A 25,860-nucleotide genomic window follows, 5' to 3' on the forward strand; every position below is an offset into this window, starting at 1 on the left:
CTACCGTAGAAATATTACCTCTCTGAAGCTCACAAAATCTAGCAAAAGTTGTTTAATTGTATCTTTATAGATAGAAATTGTAGGGAAATGACACGAGGAAATAATGATAATATTGCAATAATATTATTTGTGAGCAGATACACGAATTGGCTTGAGTCGCGCTGATCACTGTCCTAAGAAACTATTTCAGCAATGTGAAATATTTTAAACAAGCCTACCTCTATTTATTTAGAAGATACAGGAATGAACAAAATCAAATAATAAATCTAGCAGGTTCAGAAAATTGGAGAGAAGAATTAATAATAATAGGTAATGATTAGCGAGATGAATTTTTGGTTGAGAATTTGGGTTAGTATGATGGCTAATCCACAACCTATTTGTAGGCAATTAGGGAGGTTGCATGTAAGACAAGTGTGGAGAGTCTTTTAATCCTTGTCGAAATATATTAGTCCACTTGGCTTCAATATTAACAAGTGTACCTAGTCTTCTATGCATGAAGACACATGGTGGATTTGCATAGCCACTTGTCAAAGTGTCACGACCCAAAACTTAGCCTGTCGTGATGGCGCCTAACGTGGTACTAGGCAAGCCGACACTTCAAAATACTTCTACATGTTTAAATGAAAAATAAGAATAACACAAGTTTAAATCATCAAAACTCTCAAAATGGATAGAAAGTCAATGCCAATATAGAAATTCTCAATATCGGGGTATCACTGAGTACATGAGCATCTAAACATCACAATTTTGGGAGTACTATCTATAATAGTCTGAAACTAAATACATAAAGCGGAAAGATGGGGAAGGAGAGACAAGGTCTGCGAAGCGCCAGGCAGTTACCTTGAAATCTCCAAACGATCAACTGTGCAAAGGAATCAACACCCACCGTGTCTGAAAATACCTGAATCTGCACAGGAAGTGCAGGGTGTAGCGTGAGTATTGTACCAACTCAGTAAGTAACAAGACTAAATAAAGGACTGAAAGTAGTGACGAGTTTCACAGTTATAGTTCAATTATAGTAATTTCAACATAGGAAGGTAGGCATGCTTTCAAATTTGACAATTTAGGCCACAACAGTTAATCTATGTCAATTTCAAGTGAAACAAATATATTATCTCTCAGAAATTACAAGACGGTGATACATGACAGCTGAAGTGCAACAGAAATGAAAGTCAAATTCATCCTCTCAGAGCAACAGTCACTCAGTCCTCTCATTGACTCCAACCTCACAATCACTCATTCCTCTCAATCGCTCAGCACTCGGCACTCGGCACTTAGCACTCAGTAGGTACATGCGCTCACTAGGGATGTGTACAAACTCTGAAGGGGTTCCTTCAGCCCAAGCGCTATAACAAGCCAATCATGGCATAAATCAATGAAACAAGTTGCAGCGTGTAGCCCGATCCCATAAATATCCTCACAATCAGGCCATCGGTCTCACTAAGTCATCAAGCTCTCCAGTCTCTCGGGCTCTCAGAAATCATGATAACCAGCCCAAACAGCAATGATATAATGCATCAATAATGAACAATAGAGACCGAGATATAATATGCAAGTAAAGTTGTGACTGAGTACAAAACAACAATTTAGCTGATAATTGAGCACGGGTCACGCGAACCAACTCCACTATACAGACGTTGAAGTTATATTCCGATAACTTGGGGTAAGAAGGATCCCGAGACTCCAACATCTCTTTATCCTGAAGTGATCTATTGTTTCAACCACGATCGATCCCTCTGTCAACGGTGAACTTGTTTGCTTCTCGGAAGTTTCTTCCACGGCCTTCGGTCCGCTCGTAGGGCAAAAACCGGCCCCTCGAAGTCCGTCTGTCCGTGTCATAGTCATCCTTTGATTTTTCTCTGCTCTTCTCCTGTCCTTTGGCCGATGATTGGTCATCTTTGATCCTTATCTTTGACTCATACCGGTTGTGGACATCTGCCCAAGTTGTTGCTTGAAACTCAAGCAGGCTCTCCTTCAGCTTCCGGGAAGCGTCTGAGGTTCTCGGATTTAATCAGTGGCGAAGCCAGATGGTCATAAGGGTGTTCATCATCAAAATATAGCACTGTGTATATAGGTAAAATATTACGTTTTAGAGATGTATAACACATATTGAACACCCTTGGAGAAATTCCTAGTTTCGCTACTGGATTTAATCCTTTGGTGAATGCTTCAGCTGCCCAATCATCCGGGACAGACAGGAGAAACATTCTTTCTTTCTGGAAACCCTCGTAATAATTCGAATTCTCCCTATGCGGTCCTGAATATGTCGGCCTTCCGGGCTTGTACTTTTCTGTCCCCGGCATGAGCCTTAATGAAAGAATTCGTGAGCATCTCAAAGGAATCTATGGAATGCTCGGGTAATAATGAATACCACGTTAGAGCTCCCCTCGTGAGAGTTTCTCCAAATTTCTTTAGCAACACTGATTCAATTTTGTGAGGAGCTAAATCATTTCCTTTTACTGCACAAGTAGGTGGTAATATGCTCATGTGCGTCTGAAGTCCCGTCATACTTTGGCACTTCAGGCATTTTGAACCGCTTCGGGATTGGTTCTGGTGCCGCACTCGGCTTGTACGGTAATTTAGTATACTTCTTTGAGTCCGGGCCTTTCAATACTGGTGGCGCGCCCGGGATTTGGTCCATGCGGGCGTTTACTTCACTCAGAAACCGTAAAATTTAATTCTTGAGCGGGTCGTTCTCGTTGTTGAGACCGGATCCGCTCCCCCCAGCCCCTTCGGAGCCAACTTCACCCCTGGAGTGTTGTTGTCGACTCTCTGCATTGTTTGGTTTTTGGCAACCCCGGGAGGAATTGGATCTCGTCTGTTTGCATTATTCGAAACTCCCGATAGCGCCTGCTTCAGCTCCGGCATAACCTTATCCTGCCGCGTGAGATGGCCTAGAATGATCACCTGTTGCATTTGCAGGACCCTCACCGCATCCACGACATGCTCCTCATCAGCATCATCGGGAGTTGTCTCCCGAATCTGTCAAGGGTACTGCATGTCATGCACCAGCGTGGCGTCAATCTCCTCATTATGGGTGTCACTGATTGAATCCTCGAAATGAGGTTGATCCCCTCGAATTTCAGGGTTGTGCGTGTTGTTAACAGTGTTATCTACCATTTTTTGTGATTGTTTCTAAGACAAAATAATCAAATCACGTTAGTAAAAAAGGCAAGGATCAATTTAATTGCACGGCTATCTAGGCCCCACAGTAGGCGCCAGACTGTTTACCCGTAAAATGGTACAGTTAAATTTATACATGGTTTCTAGACAAGTGAACTAATTTGATCATGAAATAATACAATAATTGAAGAAATGTACAACACTTAGCCTTAAAATATAGATGAAACAGTAGAGATAACAGTTCCGGGAACAAAGTTTTCCGGCACAGCAATGATGAGATCAAAAAGCGGGAAAGTAAGATTGTATTAAGCATTGTATAGAATGTAGTATAAGTTTAGCTAGAAAATTCGTGTCTTTTACAATGATAACTGGGCTCACTATTTATTGTTGTGTCTAGGGAAGGATGTCCTAGGATTGTTCCCTCCTTTAATATCAATTATCAGGGTTATTGATGAAGATGTAACGGTAAATATAAATGCCAGATTCTCTATAACGGGCCGTACCTCTTAATGCGGTGGAATATTCCTTATTAAATGCTACCGGACGCAGAGCATTTAATACATCTTTATGAATGTTATCCCTTCCTGGGACAAGCGGATTGGCTGTGTTCAGTCTTCGGCCATCCCCGTATTGGGTTCCACGTGTCTTTCCTTTAGATGACCACATGTCATATCATATTTCATCTTATACAATCACGGCCCAGAAGAATTCCATGCGGAGTCTTTGCCTTCTGAATGGTATGAGAAAGCTTTCTTAAAATTGAGCCATTTGCTAAAGAATGTGGACTTAGTTGATGGTAAGCTACTCAATGTTAATGACCGCGCCAGAGTTTATGATGAGAGCTTGAAACAAAAGATGTCTACTTTTAAATCAGCGGCTAGGACATTTGTTGGGTGTCCGTCAATGCAAGAAATGATGAAGAAGAATGTGATGGAAGCATTAGCTGATTCACAATACGACCAGCCCGTGTATTTTAGTAAAGCTGGCGAGAGGGAATCGATTACCATTGATTCCCTCACAAAAAAGTCAAACTTCTTGAATGTGTCTGCTCAACAAAAGAAGCTTGTCAGGCAATCAGTATGTGCACAGGCCACAAAGTACCCGATATGGACAGGGCACTCGGGGAGATATTTACTGGACTGAAATCTGAGATAGATTTTCTAAATAGTAGGTGTCCGAGTAAAGAAATTAAAATGGCGCAGCAAATGGTTGTAACTTGTCAAAAGTTTTTAGAAAGTGCCGCTTCTTATGACCCTGAATCCACTTCATGGATGTGCCTCGCACCTGCCAAAGGCACGGAGTCACCCACTTCTAACAAGTGGGAAGATGTTCTTGAAATGTTTCTCGACCTTATTAATTGCTTGAGTGAAGAGACAAAATTAACTTTGGAGGTTAAGAAGCTTGAGGTCATGAAAGAAGGGCTTTATCAGATTAGGGATGTTCTGATAGACAAAAGCATTGGATATAAGGAAACTCGCCACCAGGAGAGTTAAGTGCACAAGAAGTTGAGTAAAACATTGGGACAGGATGTTAGTTATGATGGGGAAACTTTATTGTTTGAGTTACAACACAATCATCAATTCATCTGTTTTGTTGCAGATGGTCTAGTTAGACACTACATTTTTATCCCCGGTACAGAAGTTTTTGGAAAAAAGTACGGCGCCAGAATTTTAAAGCCTCTCATTCCTATCGCCAAAAGTTTAGCAAGTTATGCTGATCGTCAGAATTTCTAGCCAAATCTTGGCCACAATCAATGGTAGGATGTGATCGTGATAGATGTCATAGTGTCTTACCTATGTAAATAGTGAGTGCTAAAATTATCTTGTTTCAAATCAATGCTGGTTTTCATCGTGCAACAGTCAACTAAACCATTTATAAACAGAACTTGAAGAATGACATTCTGCTATGTGGAAACTCAACCTAAGTATAAACAGAACTGAACGGTAAACTGCTTTTGTATTGTCATATTTGATCAGAAAATTTGAAATATGCAAATTTTGAAAGCAGTGGAACTGCACTCCACCATCTGAATATACTCGGCCACTTATTACCTCTTTCTGAGTTATATTATTAATAACAAGTCTCTCAAATATGGTTTTATTTTAAGATTGTAGCTAATTACATTCTAATAATTCAGTATGAGTTCTGACTTTTTTTTGTTAGAACATCACAATTTGGAGCAGATACATTTACTATAATTCCCCATCCCCAAGTAGAATTGTGTGAAATTAGACATCATATCCAATACTCTCTTATTCAGGGGAAAAGTACTCTTATTTTTGAAATGTTACAAAAAATTAGCACTGCCCATTTAACTAATACTAACTTTATCTTACTGAAGCATAAACTTTCTACTTTCTAGAACGAGTAAAATAATGAATTAATTGAGGTAATACATTTGCTCACATTATATCGAAAAATAAAACATAATTACAGCTTCTTCAGTGATGCCTGTTTTTATCGAGTGGGATTCACCTCTTCATTTCCCTCAGCCAAAACTTTTAAGGCTTAAATTTCTTTGGCCATCCTCATTCCCTCTTCGGTCCGTGGTTCACTCTATTGTAGTAGATGCACACAAGCTGATCACTGAAAAGCTACATAAGAAGGTTTTGTGACAAAATACCTAGATGTTGACAATCTGATGTAATGCCCAATGCGAAAAAACGTAAATGGCTTAACTCTGGGCCATTCAACATAATAGTAGTAGCTTGAGCAAAAAAAGTTTGTTTAAGAACTGGGTAGGGGCCGCGCGAACGCAGGCCCCTACTGCCACAAATTATGACATAGGCTCGACCACTTGAGCCGACCTTAGGCGGGCGCCCCTCCAAAGTGCAATGGAAGTCACCAACCTAGGCCATGGGTCTTATTGATCGCCCATTGACCCCGTCCAGGTAAGTACGTTTCACTGCTGCTCCTTGTCATGCTTTTATACACCTCCTGATACTCAGTTTTCTTTTGTGTCAGCCGATCAGGGACTTTGTGCTTTTCTTTTCCCTTATTTGGTAAGGAAAGCAAGAGTGAGCCATCCACTTTCTGCGTGTTTTCCCCTTGCTTTCGTTTCGTTTTTTATTTATAGCACGCCTGATAGATAATAAACAGATTTTTTCGAATCTCTTGAAAGTATAATACCAAAAACCATCTTTTGGATTAAGGGTGCTGTTTAGAACCTGAAGTTAGCAAGAATGACAAAAACGTATGATTGAACTTCCTGGGAGAAAATAATGTGCACCCCCTGGCTGCTGGGTAAACCAATATTTTGCTTTCTGAGTTAATTCATAGTTACCAGAACAAAAAGGATCGATCTTAACCATAGGTCTCTAAAGAGGATAGCACATTTCTTCTCAAGATTGTATGACATCCAGTTTCCAAAAGTAAAGTTCAGTTTTGTAATATGGCCAAATTTTCATGACATTTACCGTGACATAATATTTATTATAACAAATTTGTGGTTCATGACATCTGCCATGACATAATATCTATTATAACAAATTTATGGATCATGACATTTGCCATGACATAATATCCATTATTAGGCCAAGGATTTCTTGCTATAAATAGAGGAGTTTCTCCTTATTTGAAAACACACCAATTCAAGAGCTTTTTACTCTTATCTTTCTTTCTCCTCCTTTATTTCATTATAGAGTATTTTGTAAGAGAGTGAGTGTTGGGAAACACTTGTGTGAACCCTTTCTTTGGAGTGATCTTGTGAGGTTATTCTCTTGGGGTATTTGGGAGTAATTAGAGTATTTACTCTAATTTTGTGCTCTCTTTTGTACTCTTGTTGGTATAGTGAAATTGCTCCTCTCCGCTTGTGGACGTAGGTCACCTTGATCGAACCACGTTAAATTTGTGTCTTCTTTATATTCTTTAATTGTTGTTATTATCAACTTTCATTGTCTTTGTTATTGTCATTATACCATTGTTTGGCTAAATTCCGCACTACCCGGGTTTCCGATCCTAACAAATTGATATCAGAGCCAGATTTAACCGGGTTAGTTTAAATAGCCAAAATAACTCTAACAAAATCTTATGTTGAGAAATTTGACCGAAGTGCAAACTTCGGAATGTGACAATTAAAGATGGAAGCTATCCTAATTCAGGATGGCTTAGATTTGGCACTGCAAGGAAAGGAGAAGATCCCGGATAAAATGACGGACGAGGAGTTTGCCGTCATAGACAAAAAGGCAAAAGCAGGTATTATTTTAAATCTTTCAAATGAGGTTTTGCGTGAAGTTACAACAGAAAGCTCAGCCAAAGGCATATGGGAAAAGCTTAAAACCCTATATCTGAAAAGAACAGTAGAAAACAGGCTTTACCTAAAGCAAAAACTCTACACTTTTCGTATGGCTGAAGGTACCTCTATACTTACACATCTTGATACTTTTGATGCTGAAATCAAAGATGAGGATCAAGCTGTGTTATTATTTGTTTCCTTACCCCAGTCGTTTAAACATATAAGAGATACTATGCTTTATGGAAAGGATAATATCTCTTATAAAGATATCAAATCTATTTTGAAATCAAAAGAACAAATAGATAGAGATATTACTGGGAAAACTAGTGGGAACCAAGGGGAAGGCTTATTCATAAGAGGTAGATCCAATAAGAAAGATTCAAGTAGTGAGAAACCTAAATCAAGGTCAAAATCCAGATACAGAAATGTCATGTGCAAATATTGTCACAAGAAATGTCATATTATTTCTGAATGCGTTAAATTGAAAAACAAAGAAAAGCATACAGAAAAGAAAAATGAGCACAAAAATACTGACACTGCCGAAGCAAGTGTAGCTGCTGATGAGACTGAGGGAACTATTTTTTTAGCAACTAATAATAGTTTCAAATCTAACAATGAGTGGATTTTAGATTCGGGTTGTTCTTATCATATGTGTCCCAGTCGGGATTTATTTACCACATATGAATCTATTGGAGGTGGGGTTGTCTTGATGGGCAACAATGCTGCCTGCAAAGTTATTGGAAAAGGTACAGTCCGAATCAAAATGCACGATGGTGTGGTGAGAACTCTCACCGATGTTAGACATGTTCCTGACTTGAAGAAAAATCTCATCTCTTTGGGCACTCTAGAATCTCTTGGGTGCAAGTACACATGTGAAGGTGGAGTTCTGAAAATTTCTCATGGTGCTCTTGTGATCATGAAAGCACGCAGATCTGGTACGTTGTATACTCTTTTGGGATCTACTGTTACAGGTGCTGCTGCAGTTTCAATATCAGATAAATTAGATTCCGACATCACCAAATTGTGGCATATGCGATTGGGGCATATGAGTGAAAAAGGTCTTTCCATTCTCAGCAAAAGACGTCTCTTATGTGGCCAAAGTACCGAAAATATGGAGTTCTGTGAACATTATGTGTTCGGAAAGCAGAAAAGAGTCAACTTCAAATCTCCAACGATTCATAGAACAAAAGGTACTTTGGATTACATTCATTCAGATCTTTGGGGTCCTTCACGTACCCCATCAAAAGGTGGTGCCAGGTATATGTTAACTTTCATTGATGATTATTGAAGGAAAGTTTGGGTTTATTTCCTGAAAAATAAAAGTGATGTTTTCTTAAATTTCAAACAATGGAAAGTTTTGATTGAGAAGCAAATAGGAAAACATGTTAAGCGGCTTAGAACAAATAATGGCTTGGAATTTTGTAACGATGAATTCAACGAATTTTGCAAGAATGAAGGAATTGCTCGACATCGTACTGTGAGAATGACACCTCAGCAAAATGGTGTGGAAGAAAGGGTGAATAGAACTCTTTTGGAAAGGGCTCGTTGCATGATTTCAAATGCTAGGTTGACAAACGCCTTTTGGGCAGAAGCTATCTCTACAACTTGTTATATTGTCAACCGAGCTCCTTCTGCACCTTTGAACTTTAAGACTCCAAAGAAAATGTGGTAAGGTACTCCTGCTAATTATTCTGATTTAAAGATATTTGGTTGCCCTGCATACATGCATGTAAATGATGGAAAATTAGAGCCAAGGGCTAAAAAGTGCATTTTCCTTGGGTATGCATCTGGGGTGAAAGGATACCGACTATGGTATCCTGATCCCACGACACCAAAATTTATAATTAGCAGAGATGTAACCTTTGATGAATCCTCTATGTTACAGTCTAGAAAAGAGTCTTCTAGTTCTTGTAATACAGATAAAGGAAAGAGTACACAGAACCAGTTGGAGATTGAGATTGGCATTCCTTCTGAGCCAAGCTCATCAACTTTGGAGCAAAATACAGTTGATACTCATGAAGTTGAGACATAAGCTAAAATTTCTGAAGTTGAGACTCCTGAAGTTGAACCAGAAGAAGAGGAGTATTCTATAGCCAAACATAGACCAAGAAGAGAAGGTAAACAACCATTAAGGTTTGGAGATTATGTTGCATTTGCTTTTTCAGTTGCACAGGAAACTGAAAAAATTGGAAAACCATCAAAATATTCAGAAATAGTTTCTGGTGCTGACTCAGACAAGTGGCTGATTGCAATGAATGAAGAAATTGAGTCTCTCCACAAGAATGGTACTTGGTCTCTTGTGAAGCCGCCATCAGGAAAAAGAATTGTTGGTTGCAAATGGGTCTTCAAGAAAAAGGATGGCATTCCAGGGGTTGAAGATGCAAGGTATAAGGCACGATTAGTTGCAAAGGGCTATAGTCAGGTACAAGGAGTTGATTTTAATGATATTTTCTCACCTGTTGTTAAACATAGCTCTATTCGTATCTTGCTTGCCTTCGTTGCCATGTATGATTTGGAATTAGAACAACTTGATGTTAAGACAGCTTTCTTACATGGCGAACTTGAGGAACAAATATACATGCATCAACCCGAAGGATTTGAAATTGAAGGAAAAGAAGATCATGTTTGCTTGTTGAAGAAATCCCTGTACGGATTAAAGCAGTCTCCAAGACAATGGTATAAAAGGTTTGATTCCTTTATGTTGGGTCATGGTTATTCGAGGAGCATGTATGATAGTTGTGTTTACTTCCGGAAGTTAAATGATGGTTCATTTGTGTACCTATTATTATATGTTGATGACATGCTCATTGCTACTAAAGATTTAACATAAATTCACAATTTGAAAAGTCAGCTGAAAAGTGAATTTGAGATGAAAGATTTGGGAGCAGCTAAGAAAATCCTTGGCATGGAGATCAAAAGAGATCGAAAAGCCAACAAGCTATTTCTGACCCAGAAGAAGTACTTGGAGAAAGTCTTGGAGAGGTTTGGCATAAAAGATGCTAAACCAGTTAGTACCCCTCTTGCTGCTCATTTTAAGTTATCAGTTGCTCAGTCCCCGCAGTCAGAGGAAGAAGAGAGGTACATGGCACAGGTTTCTTATTCCAGTGCAGTCGGCAGTATTATGTATGCAATGGTTTGTACACGTATAGACATTTCACAAGCAGTGAGTGTGGTAAGCCGGTATATGGCTTTCCCTGGTAAAGTACATTAGCATGCTGTGAAATGGATTATCAGATACTTGCGAAGTACTTTAAACACATGTTTGGAATTTGGGAGAAATACTAACACTTTGGTTGGTTTTATAGACTCAGATTATGCAGGTGATCTTGACAAAAGAAGATCACTGACAGGCTATGTATTTTGTATTGGTGGTTGCGCTATTAGTTGGAAAGCTACATTGCAACATGTAGTAGTTTTATCTACTACCGAAGCAGAATATATGGCAGTGACCGAGGCGATCAAAGAAGCTTTATGGTTGAAGGGTCTATTTGCGGAACTTAGTTTACACCAAGGTGGTATTACCATTTTCTGTGATAGTCAAAGTGCCATTCACTTGACTAAAGATCAAATGTATCATGAGAGGACGAAACACATTGATATAAAGTATCATTTCATCCGAGAAACCATTGCTGAAGGAAAAGTCTCTGTTCAGAAGATCAACACTAGAGAAAATCCTGCTGACATGTTCACAAAACCTCTTCCAGTGTCCAAGTTCAAGCTTTGCCTGAACTTGATTGGCATTTATGAAGAATGATTTTTCCCATTGGGGTTTTTGCGGAGAAGGTGGAGCAAATTTACTATATATAAGCCTAAATTAGGCCAAGGTGGAGATTTATAATATGGCTAAATTTTCATGACATTTGTCATGACATAATATCCATTATAACAAATTTGTGGTTCATGACATTTGCCATGACATAATATCCATTATAATAAATTTATGGATCATGACATTTGCCATGACATAATATCCATTATTAGGCCAAGGATTTCTTGCTATAAATAGAGGAGTTTGTCCTCATTTGAAAACACACTAATTCAAGAGCTTTTCACTATTGTCTTTCTTTCTCCTCCTTTATTTCATTATAGAGTATTTTGTAAGAGAGTGAGTGTTGGGAAATACTTGTGTGAACCCTTTCTTTGGAGTGATCTTGTGAGGTTATTCTCTTGGGGTATTTGGGATTAATTAGAGTATTTACTCTAATTTTGTACTCTCTTTTGTACTCTTATTGGTATAGTGAAATTGTTCCTCTCCGCTTGTGGACGTAGGTCACCTTGACCGAACCACGTTAAATTTGTGTCTTCTTTATATTCTTTAATTGCCGTTATTATCAACTTCCATTGTCTTTGTTATTGTCATTATACCATTGTTTGGCTAAATTCCGCACTACCCGGGTTCCGATCCTAACAAGTTTGATAAGTGATGTTCATTTCCATTCTGAGAAATTAACTTAGGAAGAGCCCCAAACCATTCACACTTGGTTCTTCAGCTAGTATGCCTATCAAACAACTCGTTAAAGGTTGAATCTAGAATTGTAGGGAGAACTCAAAGAGTATAGGCGTATGCCATTTTATATGTCACAGCAAGTTCTGGCTTACTCTTCTACTTTCGATGTGGGACTCAACTCACTCCTTTTCCTCCATCAGGTTCTATTGAACTTTGAGACATCAAAATATACTTCTCCTTCTTCTTCTTCTTCTTCTTCAGTTGCTCCACCATTCCTTCACTTTTGATATGTGACAATCTACTGTTTCAAAATTTTTAGAGGAACTAATATAAATACTGAGGTTACAATTGTACAAATTAAAAAATAAGTAATAGATAGGCTGGAAGTAAGTAGGAACTCAAGGAAAGCACGGAAATGCAGAGGTTTTTTGCAAGTAATAGCCGTATAGTTCAGATATGTTGAGGCCATTACTCACAGTTTCTTGTGAGGAGGTGCTCTTTAGTTTGTAACTGTTTGATTGATATGAATGGTAATTCACAATGTTAACAAAAAACAAAATAGAACTGACTTCTGCCTTCCATCTCTTTCATTTTTTCGATTCATTTAAGCTATGTATTGCTTCAGTTTTTGGTTATTCTGAAGAAGTACATGCTGACAATCTTATCGACGAAATGTCCATAGAATGGTGTTGTACTTTATATACTGAATTTCCAATGCAGGTTTAGTTATTAAGCTTATAATAAAGGACCAATTGGCTGAATAAGAAAACAAAGCAGCTGGTTCTTTGCGTTGGCGTCAATATGGCATTGAACTATGTAAGGAGCTAACTTGCTTTCTTCTTCTTAGGGCTCTGAGTGTCATCTGAACGACTCCTTTCGTTGCAAGCCAGGGCATTTCTGCCACAATATTCACTTGCAGTGGTGGCTGATATGGTGATATCTGGAAGTCATTATTTTGCTCTCAGCATTCTTGGCGCAGCACAGATGACAATATAATGCATCATAACTTTGTGCTCATGTTCTTTTGAGTCCACTACTGCAACTAATATAACCAGTTTGGTGAAGGGAAGTGATCATCTTATCATTTGGTTCAAAAGTCAAAACGTGGGCGACTTTAGTAAAAAGAAACTATGCTGTGCGGCTTAGAAATCTGTTTTAGCTAAATTAGCTTTTCCAAGTTCTGATTAAGAACAATGGAGCAGAAAAACTTTCCCATATTCCTATTGGAGTGTTTCCCGTATGATCAGTTCATACTTCTCTCTTTTTTTGGACATAAACGGGTGCTTACATTAATTTACTATCTTTAAGGAGACATTGTTAATCAACCGATCCACAGGTCAAACTGATGTTTTTGGTGCTTCTTCTTTGCAGTATTTGCACTAGCTAATCTTTCTGAGCAAATGTAAGATTATGGAATTGTAGCATTTGGTGGAGTTCCTTAGCTCAACGCAAAGATCTTACATTTTATGGAACTTTGGGAGTAAAGTATTTGGTGGAATTCGCATTGGTCAATGCAAAGATCCTACATCTTTTCAGGGGCCATTTCCTCCTCATCATTCGGGCGGAGTTAGAGTTCTAGTTACGATTCGTTAGAACCAGTAGCTTCCGCCAAAACTATGTATTTGTGTTAAGAAATCTACTAAATATGTATAAATAATTATTCAGAACCCATTAAACTATCTTTTCTAGAATCCAGATCGCATAATCTTTTCAGGGGCCATTTCCTCCTCATCATTCGGGCGGAGTTGGAGTTCTAGTTACGATTTATTAAGAAAGTAGAATTCGCATATTATATAAATTCATTCCAAATATAATATAATACCCAAAGTTAAAAATAAAATAAATAATAGGAAAGATATATACAGACAAAAATAATTTTAAGATAAAGCCTAAAATATAACGAAAGTAATTCCAACATTTCATTATATAAAGAGCAAAATATGTAATGTTTCTGGCAAAAAAAAATAAAAATGTAACGTTCGGTGCTGGAATTGGCTTATATGAGGCTCTCATCCTGGACTTAAAGTCTCATGGATATGATGTCGTCGGCAAGATTGTTTTAAAATATACTTTCATAAACTTTTTAACCACTGTAATTATTAATTCTAGATTACTAATTCTATGAACTACCATAGAAATATTACCTCTCTGAAGCTCACAAAATCTAGCAAAAGTTGTTTAATTGTATCTTTACACTCTAGATAGAAATTGTAGGGAAATGACACGAGTAAATAACGATAATACTGCAATAATATTATTTGTAAGCAGATACACGAATTGGCTTGAGTCGTGCTAGCCACTGTCCTAAAAACTATTTCAGCAATGTGAAATATTTTTTCAAGATTAAATAAGCCTACCTATATTTATTTAGAGGATACAAGAATGAGCAAAATCAAATAATAAATCCAGCAGGTTCAAAAAATTGAAGAGAAGAATTAATAATAATAATAGGTAATGATTGTAGGAAGAAAGTAATGATTAGCAAGATGAATTCTTGGTTGAGAATTTGGGTTAGTATGATGCTAATCCACAACCTATTTATATGCATTTAGGGAGGTTGCATGTATGACAAGTGTGGAGAGTCTTTTAACACTTGTCGAAATATATTAGTCCACTTGACTTCAATATTAATAAATGTACCTAGTTTTCCATGCATGAAGACACATGGTAGATTTACATAGCCACTTGTCAAAGCCCTTCAACACTTGGCTTTAAGGCTTCATGCAAGAAGCCACTTGGAAATAGATAGGACACTTGTAAAATAAAAAGACACATGACTATTTTAAAATTTTGAAAATACTCGTACAATCCCCACATATTTTCAAAATTTATAGGAGAAGGATAAAAAAAATGAAAGAATTGACTTGCTGGATTTGCATGGTCTAAATGTAATGGGTTTGGTGTCTTCAGGACTATGAACAAAACTTAGACCAATAAAACTTAACTCACATAATTACTGGTGAAATATAATATTTCTATGAAGCAATAATTCTTATTATAAGTCATAGATTTTATCAATCACATTTCGACCCTCGCCCAACCTAGGCCATGTGCTGTGTTGATCGCCAATTGACCCCGTCCAGGTAAGTATGTTCCATGTTGCTCCTTGCCCTGCTTCTATACCCCTCCAACAACGTAGTAACAAAAAAAAAAGATAACAACAATAATAATCATAATAATAGTAAGTTCTCAACTTAGTAACAAAGCAATTAATCTGAAGTAGATGTTGCCACATAAGTTAACATTCAGTCAACCTTTTCAACTTAAGCTTTCAACCTTAAGACTAAGTGTCTCAATTCATTCCGAAATCTCTCCGGACCCAAACCGACTACCCCGGCAAGTCACATAACAGTTATAAAGTACAAAATGAGCAGTAAATAGAGGAACGGGGCTACAACTAGTCGGGTCGTTACAACCTCCCAAAGTACAAGGAATTGTAAAGCTGCCTGAATCACCAAGTTTCTGTGGAAACTTATTTTGAAGTATAGCACTACATTTTTCTGTAAGTTTAACCACTGAAACTTCTTCCAATTTTCTTTTACTTGACAAAATTTCTTTAAGAAATTTAGCATATGCCGGCATTTGCTTCAAAGCATTTGTAAAAGGTATGTTAATGTAAAGTTGTTTTAAACTTTCTAGAAAGTTTGAGAATTGTTTGTCAAGCTTTTCTCTTTTTAGTATTTGGGGAAAGGGGAGGGGTACAGAGTAAGGATTCGTCATCAATTCATTTTCTTGTACCTTTTTTTCCTTTATTTTTTTGTATTTTTAGAAGTTCAAAGTCTCTTTTATTCTCACCTTCATTTATCTGTTCCACTTCTTGTGGCTTTCCTTGTCTATCTGCATATGGATTATCAAGAGTTTTACCAGACCGCAGAGAGATGGCTTGGAGATATTCCTTTGGATTTTTTTCGGTGTTACTTGGTAGAGCACTTTTTATTTGTCTAGACATGAGGGTTGCTAATTAGCTCATCTGGATTTTCAAATTCTTGATTGCTGAATTTTGACTTTCAACTTTCTCGCTTGTAGCTTTAATGAATTTGTACATCATGTCTTCAAGGCTTTGTTGATGAGCTCTTTGGGGCTGTTGTTGATATGGCTAAAAATCTTGTTGCCCTCTATTTTGATTTTGAAAACCAGGTGGTCCCTGTGCCTGCTGCTTTTGATTGAAAAATCTTTGAGGATTTTCAGCACCATTTAGGTTACTCCATTAGAATCCCGGATGTTTTTGTGCCATAGGACTACCGAATGGATAACTGGTTCTATAACCAATAGCATTTACGTGTTCTTCATTTTGTGTTGAAGCTTGGCACTCATGATTGGGATGATTACCTCCACAAACGTCACAGTTCTCATGTTGAGATGATGATTGGGTAATTTACCTGAAAATCCTCAACATTTTGTGTCAGAGTTGCAATTTGTTGTGCTAATGAACTCCAAGCCTCAACTTGATTGACTCCTGCTGCTTTCTTGACAATTATTCTGTCTGAGGGCCATTGAACAACATTTTCTGAAATTTCATTGAGCAATTGTATGGCTTCTGTAGTGGTTTTGCTCATTATGGATCCTCCTGATGCTGCATCAAATACATTTATAGCAGAGGGTTTAAGACCATGATAAAAAATATACAAGATATCAGGATCTTGGATACCATAGTGTGAAAATTTTCTTAACATTGCTTTTAATCATTCCCATGCTTGGTATTTGAATCTGTCTGCATAAAATTATTGATTTCTTGCCTCATTTTAAATATTTTTGCAGGTGAAAAATATTTATTAAAAAATTTCTGAGTCATTTGGTCCCATGTAGTGATTGAACCTCTTGGCAGACTTCGCAACCATATTTTTGCTTTACCTTTTAATGAAAAAGGAAAAAGCCGCAACCTGATAGCGTCAGTTGTGACTCCATTATACCTGCAAGTTTCAACTAATTCAAGAAAATCAATTAGATGGGTGTGAGGATATTCACTCGCATCACCAGTAAACTGACATGACTGTTGAATGGTTTGAATCAAGCCTGTGCGAATTTCAAAGTTGTTTGCTGCAATTGGTGGTCTTCTCACACTTTATTCTCCTTCAAAATGATCCGGCCTTGCATAATCTCTCAGTATTCTGTCACGTCGTGGAGCCACCTCATCGGACTATTCTTCCACTAGATGTGGTGGAAGTTGGTTATTGTTAAGCTCTTCAATCTCCATTTCTTCGCAAGCTATACTTTGAGGAGATGATGTTTGTCCTTTCCTGCATAAACGAAGAGATTTTTCAATTTCTGGGTCGTAACTCGCCAACTCTTTTGTAGAAGAGCGGGTCATAAACTACCTGAAATCCTTAAAGCAAAGATTTGTTTTTTGAAAGAAAATCAAACTTAGTTCCTAAGATAGTACTAGTGACAATAAAAGAAAAAAAATGTATATATAAAAATCAAAATAATAGTAATAATTAGTAGAACTAGTGATAAGAAATAATTTCTTTTAATTTATGAAAAGAGCTAGCTGATCTTAAAAATAATAGTATGATATTGTAGAGTAAAATAAAAATTAAAAATATGGAAGAAAGAAAACAATAGTAAATAGTAATATTGTTAATAAGAAAAAACTAGGAGAAAAGAAAATGTAACTAGTATTAATAGTTACAGTAGTAACCAAAAAAAAAAGATAACAACAATAATAATTATAATAATAGTGAGTTCTCAACTGAGTAACAAAACAATTAATCTGAAGTAGATGTTGCCAATCCCCGGCAACGGCGTCAAAAATTTGACGAGTGTCTGGCGTATATAAAATTTAAACCATACTCTGTCAAATTATAGTATAGAAAGAAGTCGAAACCACAGAGATTGGTTTATCTATTCTACAGCCATTTCTTTTTTTAATTACTATTTGAGAAAATCAGGAAGAGTTGAGTTGTGAATTAACTAACTAAAAGTGCATTAATAGAGCAATAGAAAATATTTTATTTTTCACAAATATAATAAAAAGGTGTTGGGATCATAACTTCACTTAATATTTCTATTATTAATAGATAAATTATACTTCAATTTCTATTTCTCACAAATGTATAAGTGCCTCTCACAATTACATTTATATATTATTACTTAAGTTGAACAATTAATTGCAATCCTCTCGGTTATAAAAATTAATCGTCAAAATAGTAATATTAAAGAGCCAAAAATATATGCTTAAACTAAAACTTGCTTTTTTTAGTAAGTCCCTTTCGGTTACCTTACTTGTTATAACTAATTACTACAATATTTGCCTCTTTCGATTACAAATAAGTGTAGAATCAATTTTAACATATAAGAGTTAGATGTCACTAAATAAAAGTTAACGTCTATCAATACCAAAATTAACTATGTTCTCTTCCGCCTCTTTCGATTACAGAATTAGTAAGAATTTAATATGGAGTACGAAATAGATAGATGTTAACAAATTAAATAACACCTAACTATAAAGCAGATAAAATTTAAATGGAAAAAACTTCAGCTCAAACATGTAAAATTGAGGGATAATATCTACTATTATATAGAAATATTAAGATATGTCATTCTCCCAACACAAGAAAAGTTACTCCATAATGGAGTTAGTACTGACAGCGAAAATATTCTTGCCCATTAAATAAGAAAATAGAAAGAAATATTCAAGAGAATAATCCCCCCTATTTAATTAAAAATAGGTGCTAGAGTAGTTTCCAATATTATAATTTATTCGGAACTAGAAATGAAGACACTATTAAAGCTAAAAGAAGAAAAGAAAGTACTGAAAGAAGCAAGGAAAAGAAGAAGCTCTCCTCTCAATTTTCCGTTGTAGTGAGAAGCTCAATGTAGTGCTATTTATAGATGAAAAAGTATATTATGTATATTGATTTCTCGCATATATTTTTCCAAGTTGGCAACTTGCATGTGCTTGTAGTTGTAAAGTTTGCTAAAATGTAATCCTCCAAATCGGCAAGTGGGCCACTTGCTTGGATGTTTTCACATGCACAAATACTTTCATCATTTGTAAAGCTGCATACACCACTTTACTTTTAACTTTTCAGCATTATAGTTCTTCTTTGCAAATTTGGAAAGTGAACTTTTTCTTCTCATTGTACCTTTTTTTTTTTAGTTTAATTATTTCCTGCAAAGAAAGAAAAAATATTAGTACTAAAAATTAGATTTCAGCTCAATTTATGCATGATATTTTTCTCTTATTAGGGTCATTTCCTCCTCATCATTCAGGCAGAGGCGGAGTTGGAGTTTTAGTTACAGTTCGTCAGAACCATTAGCTTCAGCCAAAACCCTGTATTTGTGTTAAGAAATCCACTTAATGTGTATAAATAATTATCTAGAACTCATTAAGCTGCCTTTTCTTGAATCTAGAACCCATTATAAATTCAAATTCTAGATCCGCCTACATGAATATGCAACCTGATTGAAATATAGCTATGGCCTATGGAAGGAGGGATTGGGAGAGATTGTTAATGTGATCAACAATAGTTTTTTTTCATTATGGTTTATAGATGTTGATCTCCGGATGCATAAAAGTTACTCTCCAACTGTTTTCTGTTTTCTTGATAATTTCCCAAACTAGTCATTTTTATCCATGTAACGGTGAGTACAAAAATCGTGTACTAGTCTTCACTCTTCATAGTTAACCATATATTTGATGTGTAATGTGTCTTATTGAGAAAACTTGTTGAGAGGCGCGTGAGAGCTTAAAAAAAGTCCACCAACCATTTGTAAAAGAAGTTTGATTTGTAATGGATTTCTCTTGAATTTGTGGAAAATAAGTCGTGGATGGTGACATGTGTACCTAAGGGACAAATCACTTTTTTGTAATAATATTAATTTATTACTAATAAACATCAATTATGGAATGGGAAGATAATCAAAGTAGTACTCCAATAAAGAGATTGTAATGGAAAAATTAAGGAAAACGAAGAAAATAGAAATCGATTCTAAATCTTGAAATACTTCTACCAAAGAGTCTTTTTCTCTTCGAATTCATATCATAGCCACCATAAGGATTTGATATTGCTATATAGCGCTCGGTAGAGACAAACGGCTTGGCCTTTCCTTTGGAGAAATAATAAAAGATGAATTTTTCAGAATTAAAATTTAAGAGACGACATCATTTTCGTTTTGCTAATAGTGATATATGAATTCTTTTACTGAATTCAGATGTCGTCGGCAAGACTGTTTTAAAATCACAAACTTTTTAACCACTGTAATTATTAATTCTAGATTACTAATTCTATGAAGTACCGCAGAAATATTACCTCTCTGAAGCTCACAAAATCTAGCAAAAGTTGTTTAATTGTATCTTTACACTCTATAGATAGAAATTGTAGGGAAATGACACGAGGAAATAACGATAATATTGGAATAATATTATTTGTAAGTAGATACACGAATTGACTTGAGTCGTGCTGGCCACTGTCCTAAGAAACTATTTCAGCAATGTGAAATATTTTCCCAGAATTAAACAAGTCTACCTCTATTTATTTAGAGAATACAGGAATGAGCAAAATCAAATAATAAATCCAGCAGGTTCAGAAAATTGGAAAGAAGAATTAATAATAATAGGTAATGATTGTAGGAAGAAAGTAATGAATAGCAAGATGAATTCTTGGTTGAGAATTTGGGTTAGTATGATGGCTAATCCATAACCTATTTATAGGCAATTAGGGAGGTTGCATGTATGACAAGTGTGGGGAGTCTTTTAACAATTGTCGAAATATATTAGTCCACATGGCTTCAATATTAACAAGTGTACCTAATCTTCCATGCATGAGGACACATGGTAGATTTGCATAGCCACTTGTCAAAGCCCTTCAACATTTGTCTTTAAGGCTTCATGCAAGAAGTCACTTGGAAATAGATATGACACTTATAAAATAAAAAGACACGTGGCTATTTTAAAATTTTGAAAATACTCCTACAATCCCCACATATTTTCAAAATTTATAGGAGAAGGATAAAAAATGGAAGAATTGACTTGCTGGATTTGCATGGTCCAAATATAATGGGTTTGGTGTCTTTAGGACTATGAACCAAACTTAGACCAATAAAACTTAACTCACAGAATTACTGGTGAAATATAATATTTCTATAAACCAATAATTCTTATTGTAAGTCAAAGATTTTATCAATCACATTTCGACCCTAATAATTTTGCTGTTAAAAGCGATTTTGCGCCACTAGGCCATGCGCGTGCCTGGTTATTCATGAGAGATCTAGAGACGAGGCCAAAATCTCATATGAACGGCCCACTCTACTCTCATATAGGTAAATTCATCAAGTGTATACTGCTTTTAAATACACCATCCATAAGGAATATGAATTCATTTAGAGCTATAACTAAGTCTCTCAATTAGTAGCAGTCAAGCACTCTCATTTAGTGCTTTAGTGCCAATATCGACTTGTTATTACCCATATGAACTTACTTCATGGGATCTCCAACCACATAGGTTGGGTTACCATCTCTATTGACAACATGTCGGCCTTAACCCCGTCTCTTTTGAGGTTTGAAGAATTAATTTTCTTCCCATAGGTTTAGTCAGAGGATCAGCCAAATTAACTTTTGACTTCACATAATCAATGAAAATTATTCCATCTCTCAGCAGCTACTTTATGACATCATGTCTTAATTTTATATGTCTACTTTTACAATTATAAGATTTATTCTTTTCAATAGCTATTGCCGCTTGACAATCTCAATGCATCGACACAGGAGGCAATACATCCTTTATTAAAGGGATATTAGCTAAGAAGTTTCTTAGCCACGCAGCCTCAGAACCAGCTAACTCCAGAGCTACAAACTCTGATTCCATAATCGATCTAGCAATGATCGTCTGTTTAGCTGATTTTCACGATATTGCATCACCTCCAAGGGTGAATACATAACCATTAGTGGATTTTGTCTCATCTGAATCAGAGATCCAGTTTGCATCACTGTACCCTTCTAAAATATAAGGAAATTCACTATATAGGACACCATAATTCATGGTCCTCTCAAATATTTTATTAGTCTAGCTAATGCAGACCTATGCTTGTTGTTGGCATTATGAGTATATCTACTCAGTCTACACACATCATAGGCTATATCAGACCTTGTAAAATTTATTAAATGTATCAGACTCCCAATAATCTGAGCATATTTAGACTGAGCAACTGGGTCACCATTATTCTTTTTCAAGTGAGAGTTAGCATCAAAAGGAGTGCTCACTATTGTGACATTAAAATATTCAAACTTCTTAAGCAGTCTTTCAACATAATATTCTTGTGACAATATTATGCCATCTTCACTCCTTATAACTTTAACTTCCAATATCATATTTACTTCATCCACATCTTTTATGTCAAAATTAGCAGACAGAAATAATTTTATACTTTGCACAATATTTAAACTTGTACCAAATATAAGCATACTATCAACATATAGACATTTTATCACATAATCATTATCTACCACTGTCACGACCCGAAATTCCCACCTTCGGACCGTGATGGCGCCTAACATTTCACTTGCTAGGCAAGCCAACGTTAGAATAATATTAACCAATTTTTAAATAATTTTTACATTATTAATACTCAAGGAAACAAAAGCAGAAGCAAAATTTGAAATATAGTGAAATAATCCATAAATGCCACGGTGTCTAAATACCATCCCAGAATTGGTATCAGCAGTGCACGAACTTCTAGAATAAATACAAATAAAGGTCTGAATAAAATAAAGCTGTCTGGAAATAAACACACAGCTAAAGTAAAATAGACGGGGACTTCAGAACTGCGGACGCCATACAGTTATACCTCAAGTCTCCTCTGGTAGCTGAAATCCGAGCAAGTCTACAGTACGTCGCTGGGACCAACTCCAAAATCTGCATAAGAAGTGCAGAGTGTAGTATCAGTACAACCGATCCCGTGTACTGGTAACTGCTGAGCCTAACCTCGACAAAGTAGTGACGAGGCTAAGGCGGATCACTTACATTAACCTGTACGCAATATTAGTAACAACAACAATAATAGAAATAATTTGGATAACTCATTTATAATAATTGAAGCCAACTCAGCAGTCATAACCAATTATCATTTTCATCAATTCTGTTGCAGCGTGCACATATATATATGTATGTATGTATGTATGTATGTTGACTTTTAAATAAGTCTGTTGCGGCGTGCAACTCGATCCTCCAATATGGACTTTTTAATAAGTCTGTTGCGGCGTGCAACCCGATCCTCCAATACATTCATTATAATTAATTTTATTGCGGCGTGCAACCCGATCCTCCAATATATTCATTATAATCAATTCTGTTGCGGCGTGCAACCTGCTCCTCCAACATATTCATTTACCAATTCTTATAGAAGAAATTTCCCAAATAATTGCAACAGTTGATATAAAATTATAAGATAACAAGCATACAATAATTATGATTTAATTATGAAACAAACAATGTCAAATAGCAAATTATTATAGAAATCAGGAAGAAAATAGGCAGTTTAATATTTATTATGCTAAATGTCATATAACAATTAAGGCACATAATTCAAATAGCATGTAACAATTAATGCAGGAATTCAAGAATTAATATTGGACAAAGAATAAGAGAGAAACAATTATTATAATAATTAATTTATGATTTAAAATAATTTATGATTTTTCAAGTAAACAGGCAAACAATTAATTTGATGACGTATAGACACTCGTCACCTCGCCTATACATCGTTCACATACATTTCATATAACAAATAATTTAAGCGTTCTATTCCCTCAAGTCAAGGTTAACCATGACACTTACCTCGCTTTGCAAATTTCAATCAATTACTCGACCACAGCTTTTCCTTTTAAATTTGTCTCCAAAAGCTTTAAATCTATTCACAAACAATTCGATATACTCAATACGAATCATAGGAATTAATTCCATATGAATTTACAAATTTTCCGGATAAAAATCCGAAATTCATTAAAATATTCGATAGTGGGACCCATATCTCAAATCCCGGAAAAACCATACGAAATCCGAACACCCATTCCGAGACGAGTCCAACCATACAAAAATTATTCAATTCCGATGTCAAATGGACCTTCAAATCTTAAATTTTCCTTTTTGGAAGATTTTATAAAAATCTGATATTTTTTCCATAAATTTACGGATTCATGATATAAATGAGTATGAAATCGTAAAATATAATCAATGTAGGATAAGGAACACTTACCCCAATGTTTTTCCGTGAAAATCGCCCAAAAATCGCCTTACCCGAGCTCAAAAATGGGAAAGAGTTGAAAATGGGTCGAAACCCCATTTCCAGAACTTAAGTTCCGTTTCTGGGATTTTTACCCTTCGCGAACGCGATCAGTGCCTCGGGTTCGCGAAGCACAAATTTGTGCTGTCCAATTTACTCTTCGCGAACGTGAGGGCTCCCTCGCGAATGCGATACTTGCCTGGCTTGGCCTTCGCGAACGCGAAGGCTAATTTTCCTGGCCAGCCTCTTTCCCTTCGCGAACGCGAAGCTTTGAACCTCAAGCCTTCGCGGATGCGTCACTCTATCGCGAACGCGAAGCACAAAATGTGCCAGCCCCAATTTGCTCTTCACGTTCGCGAGAGTACCTTCGTGAACGCGAAGAACACACCAGAAGCCTGAAGTCTGCAGAAAACCAGATTTTCTATGTCCGAAAATGATCCGTTAACCACCCGAAATCAACCCGAGCCCTCGGGGCTCCAAACCAAACATGCACCCAAGTCCTAAAACATCATACGAACTTGCTTGTGCGATCAAATCGTCAAACTAACACCTAGAACTACGAATCGGACACCAAATCAAAGAAAATTTTTAAGAAAACTTTAAAACTTTTACTTTACAACTGGACGTCCGAATCACGTCAAACCAACTCCGATTCTCACCAAATTCGGCAGACAAGTCATAAATATTATAGTGGACCTACAGGGCTTCGGAACCAAAATACGGACCTGAGGTCAATAAATCCAACATCAGTAATTTCTTAAAAATCATTAAGCTTTCAAGCTTTTAAGTTTTCATCAAAATTCCATATCTCGGGCTAGGGACCTCAGAATTCGATTCCGGGCATACGCCCAAGTTGTCAAAATACTGATCCAGGTCTGTTTGCTCAAAATAATGACCAAAGTCAACAGAGTTGAGTTTTTAAAGCTCTATTTCACATTTTAATCCATTTTTCATATAAAAACTTTCCGAAAAATGTACTGACTGTGCACGCAAGTCGAGGAATGATACATGGTACTTTTGGAGGTCTTAGAACACAAAATTACTTATTAAATTTAAAAATGACATTTTGGGTCATCACAACCACTTTAGTATAAACACATTTATCCAACTCAACTGAAGAAAAAGCGTCTCTCAGTAAGACTTGTTCAAATTTCTCATACCAGTGCTTAGAGCTTGTTTAAGGCCATAAAGAGATTAATTAATTTACAAACTTTATTTTCTTGACCATGAATGACACAACCTTCAGGTTGAATCATATAAATTTCTTCTTCTAAATCACTATTTAAAAAAGCTATTTTGACATCCATTTGATGAATAAAAAGCTTGCGGATTGAACAATTAAAATTCGAATAGAAGAAATTCTAGTCATTGGTGCAAATGTATCAAAATAATCTATATTTTATTTTTGAGAAAAGTCTTTTGCTACTAACCGAGCTTTATATTTATCTAAAGATCCATCATAATTACATTTCTTTTTGAAAATCCATTTACAACCGATATGATTTGCACCAGGAGGTAAATTTGTTAAAATCTATGTTTTGTTTTTCAAAATATAGACGATTTCAACTTTTATTGCTCTTTTCAATAATTAGCTTCTGAAGAAGATATAGCTTTAAAATAATTTGACAGTTCATTATCGAAAAGAAAAGTTTGAAAATCATTTCCATAAGAAAAATATTATTTCCTAGGCCTTTTGCTCCTTCTCGGTTTCTCATTAGAGGTAATCTCATTATTTGTTTCAACATGTGTATGAGATATTTTATCAGACGGTGAAAAAATATGTTCAAAGAACTCTGCATTCTTTGTCTCAATTATATTATTGCAGTCAAGCACATCA

The 25,860-nt window shown here is 36.1% G+C and overlaps 1 protein-coding gene and 1 non-coding gene across 2 annotated transcripts; one reads left to right on the plus strand and one right to left on the minus strand.

Annotated features, from left to right (window-relative positions):
- Positions 1-3,978: 3,978 nt before the first annotated feature.
- On the plus strand, positions 3,979-4,616 carry LOC142177340 (uncharacterized). The gene is made up of 2 exons (XM_075245813.1): positions 3,979-4,193; positions 4,295-4,616. Exons 1-2 carry the CDS (start codon positions 3,979-3,981, stop codon positions 4,614-4,616), a joined length of 537 nt encoding a protein of 178 aa, XP_075101914.1.
- A 1,245-nt stretch (positions 4,617-5,861) lies between these two features.
- LOC142177853 (U1 spliceosomal RNA) lies at positions 5,862-6,022 on the minus strand. The gene has a single exon (XR_012706398.1). It is a non-coding gene; the product is annotated as a U1 spliceosomal RNA (small nuclear RNA).
- Positions 6,023-25,860: the final 19,838 nt, after the last annotated feature.

Source organism: Nicotiana tabacum, chromosome 23 (genome assembly GCF_000715075.1).
Source record: "Nicotiana tabacum cultivar K326 chromosome 23, ASM71507v2, whole genome shotgun sequence".
NCBI classification, from domain to species: Eukaryota; Viridiplantae; Streptophyta; class Magnoliopsida; order Solanales; family Solanaceae; genus Nicotiana; species Nicotiana tabacum.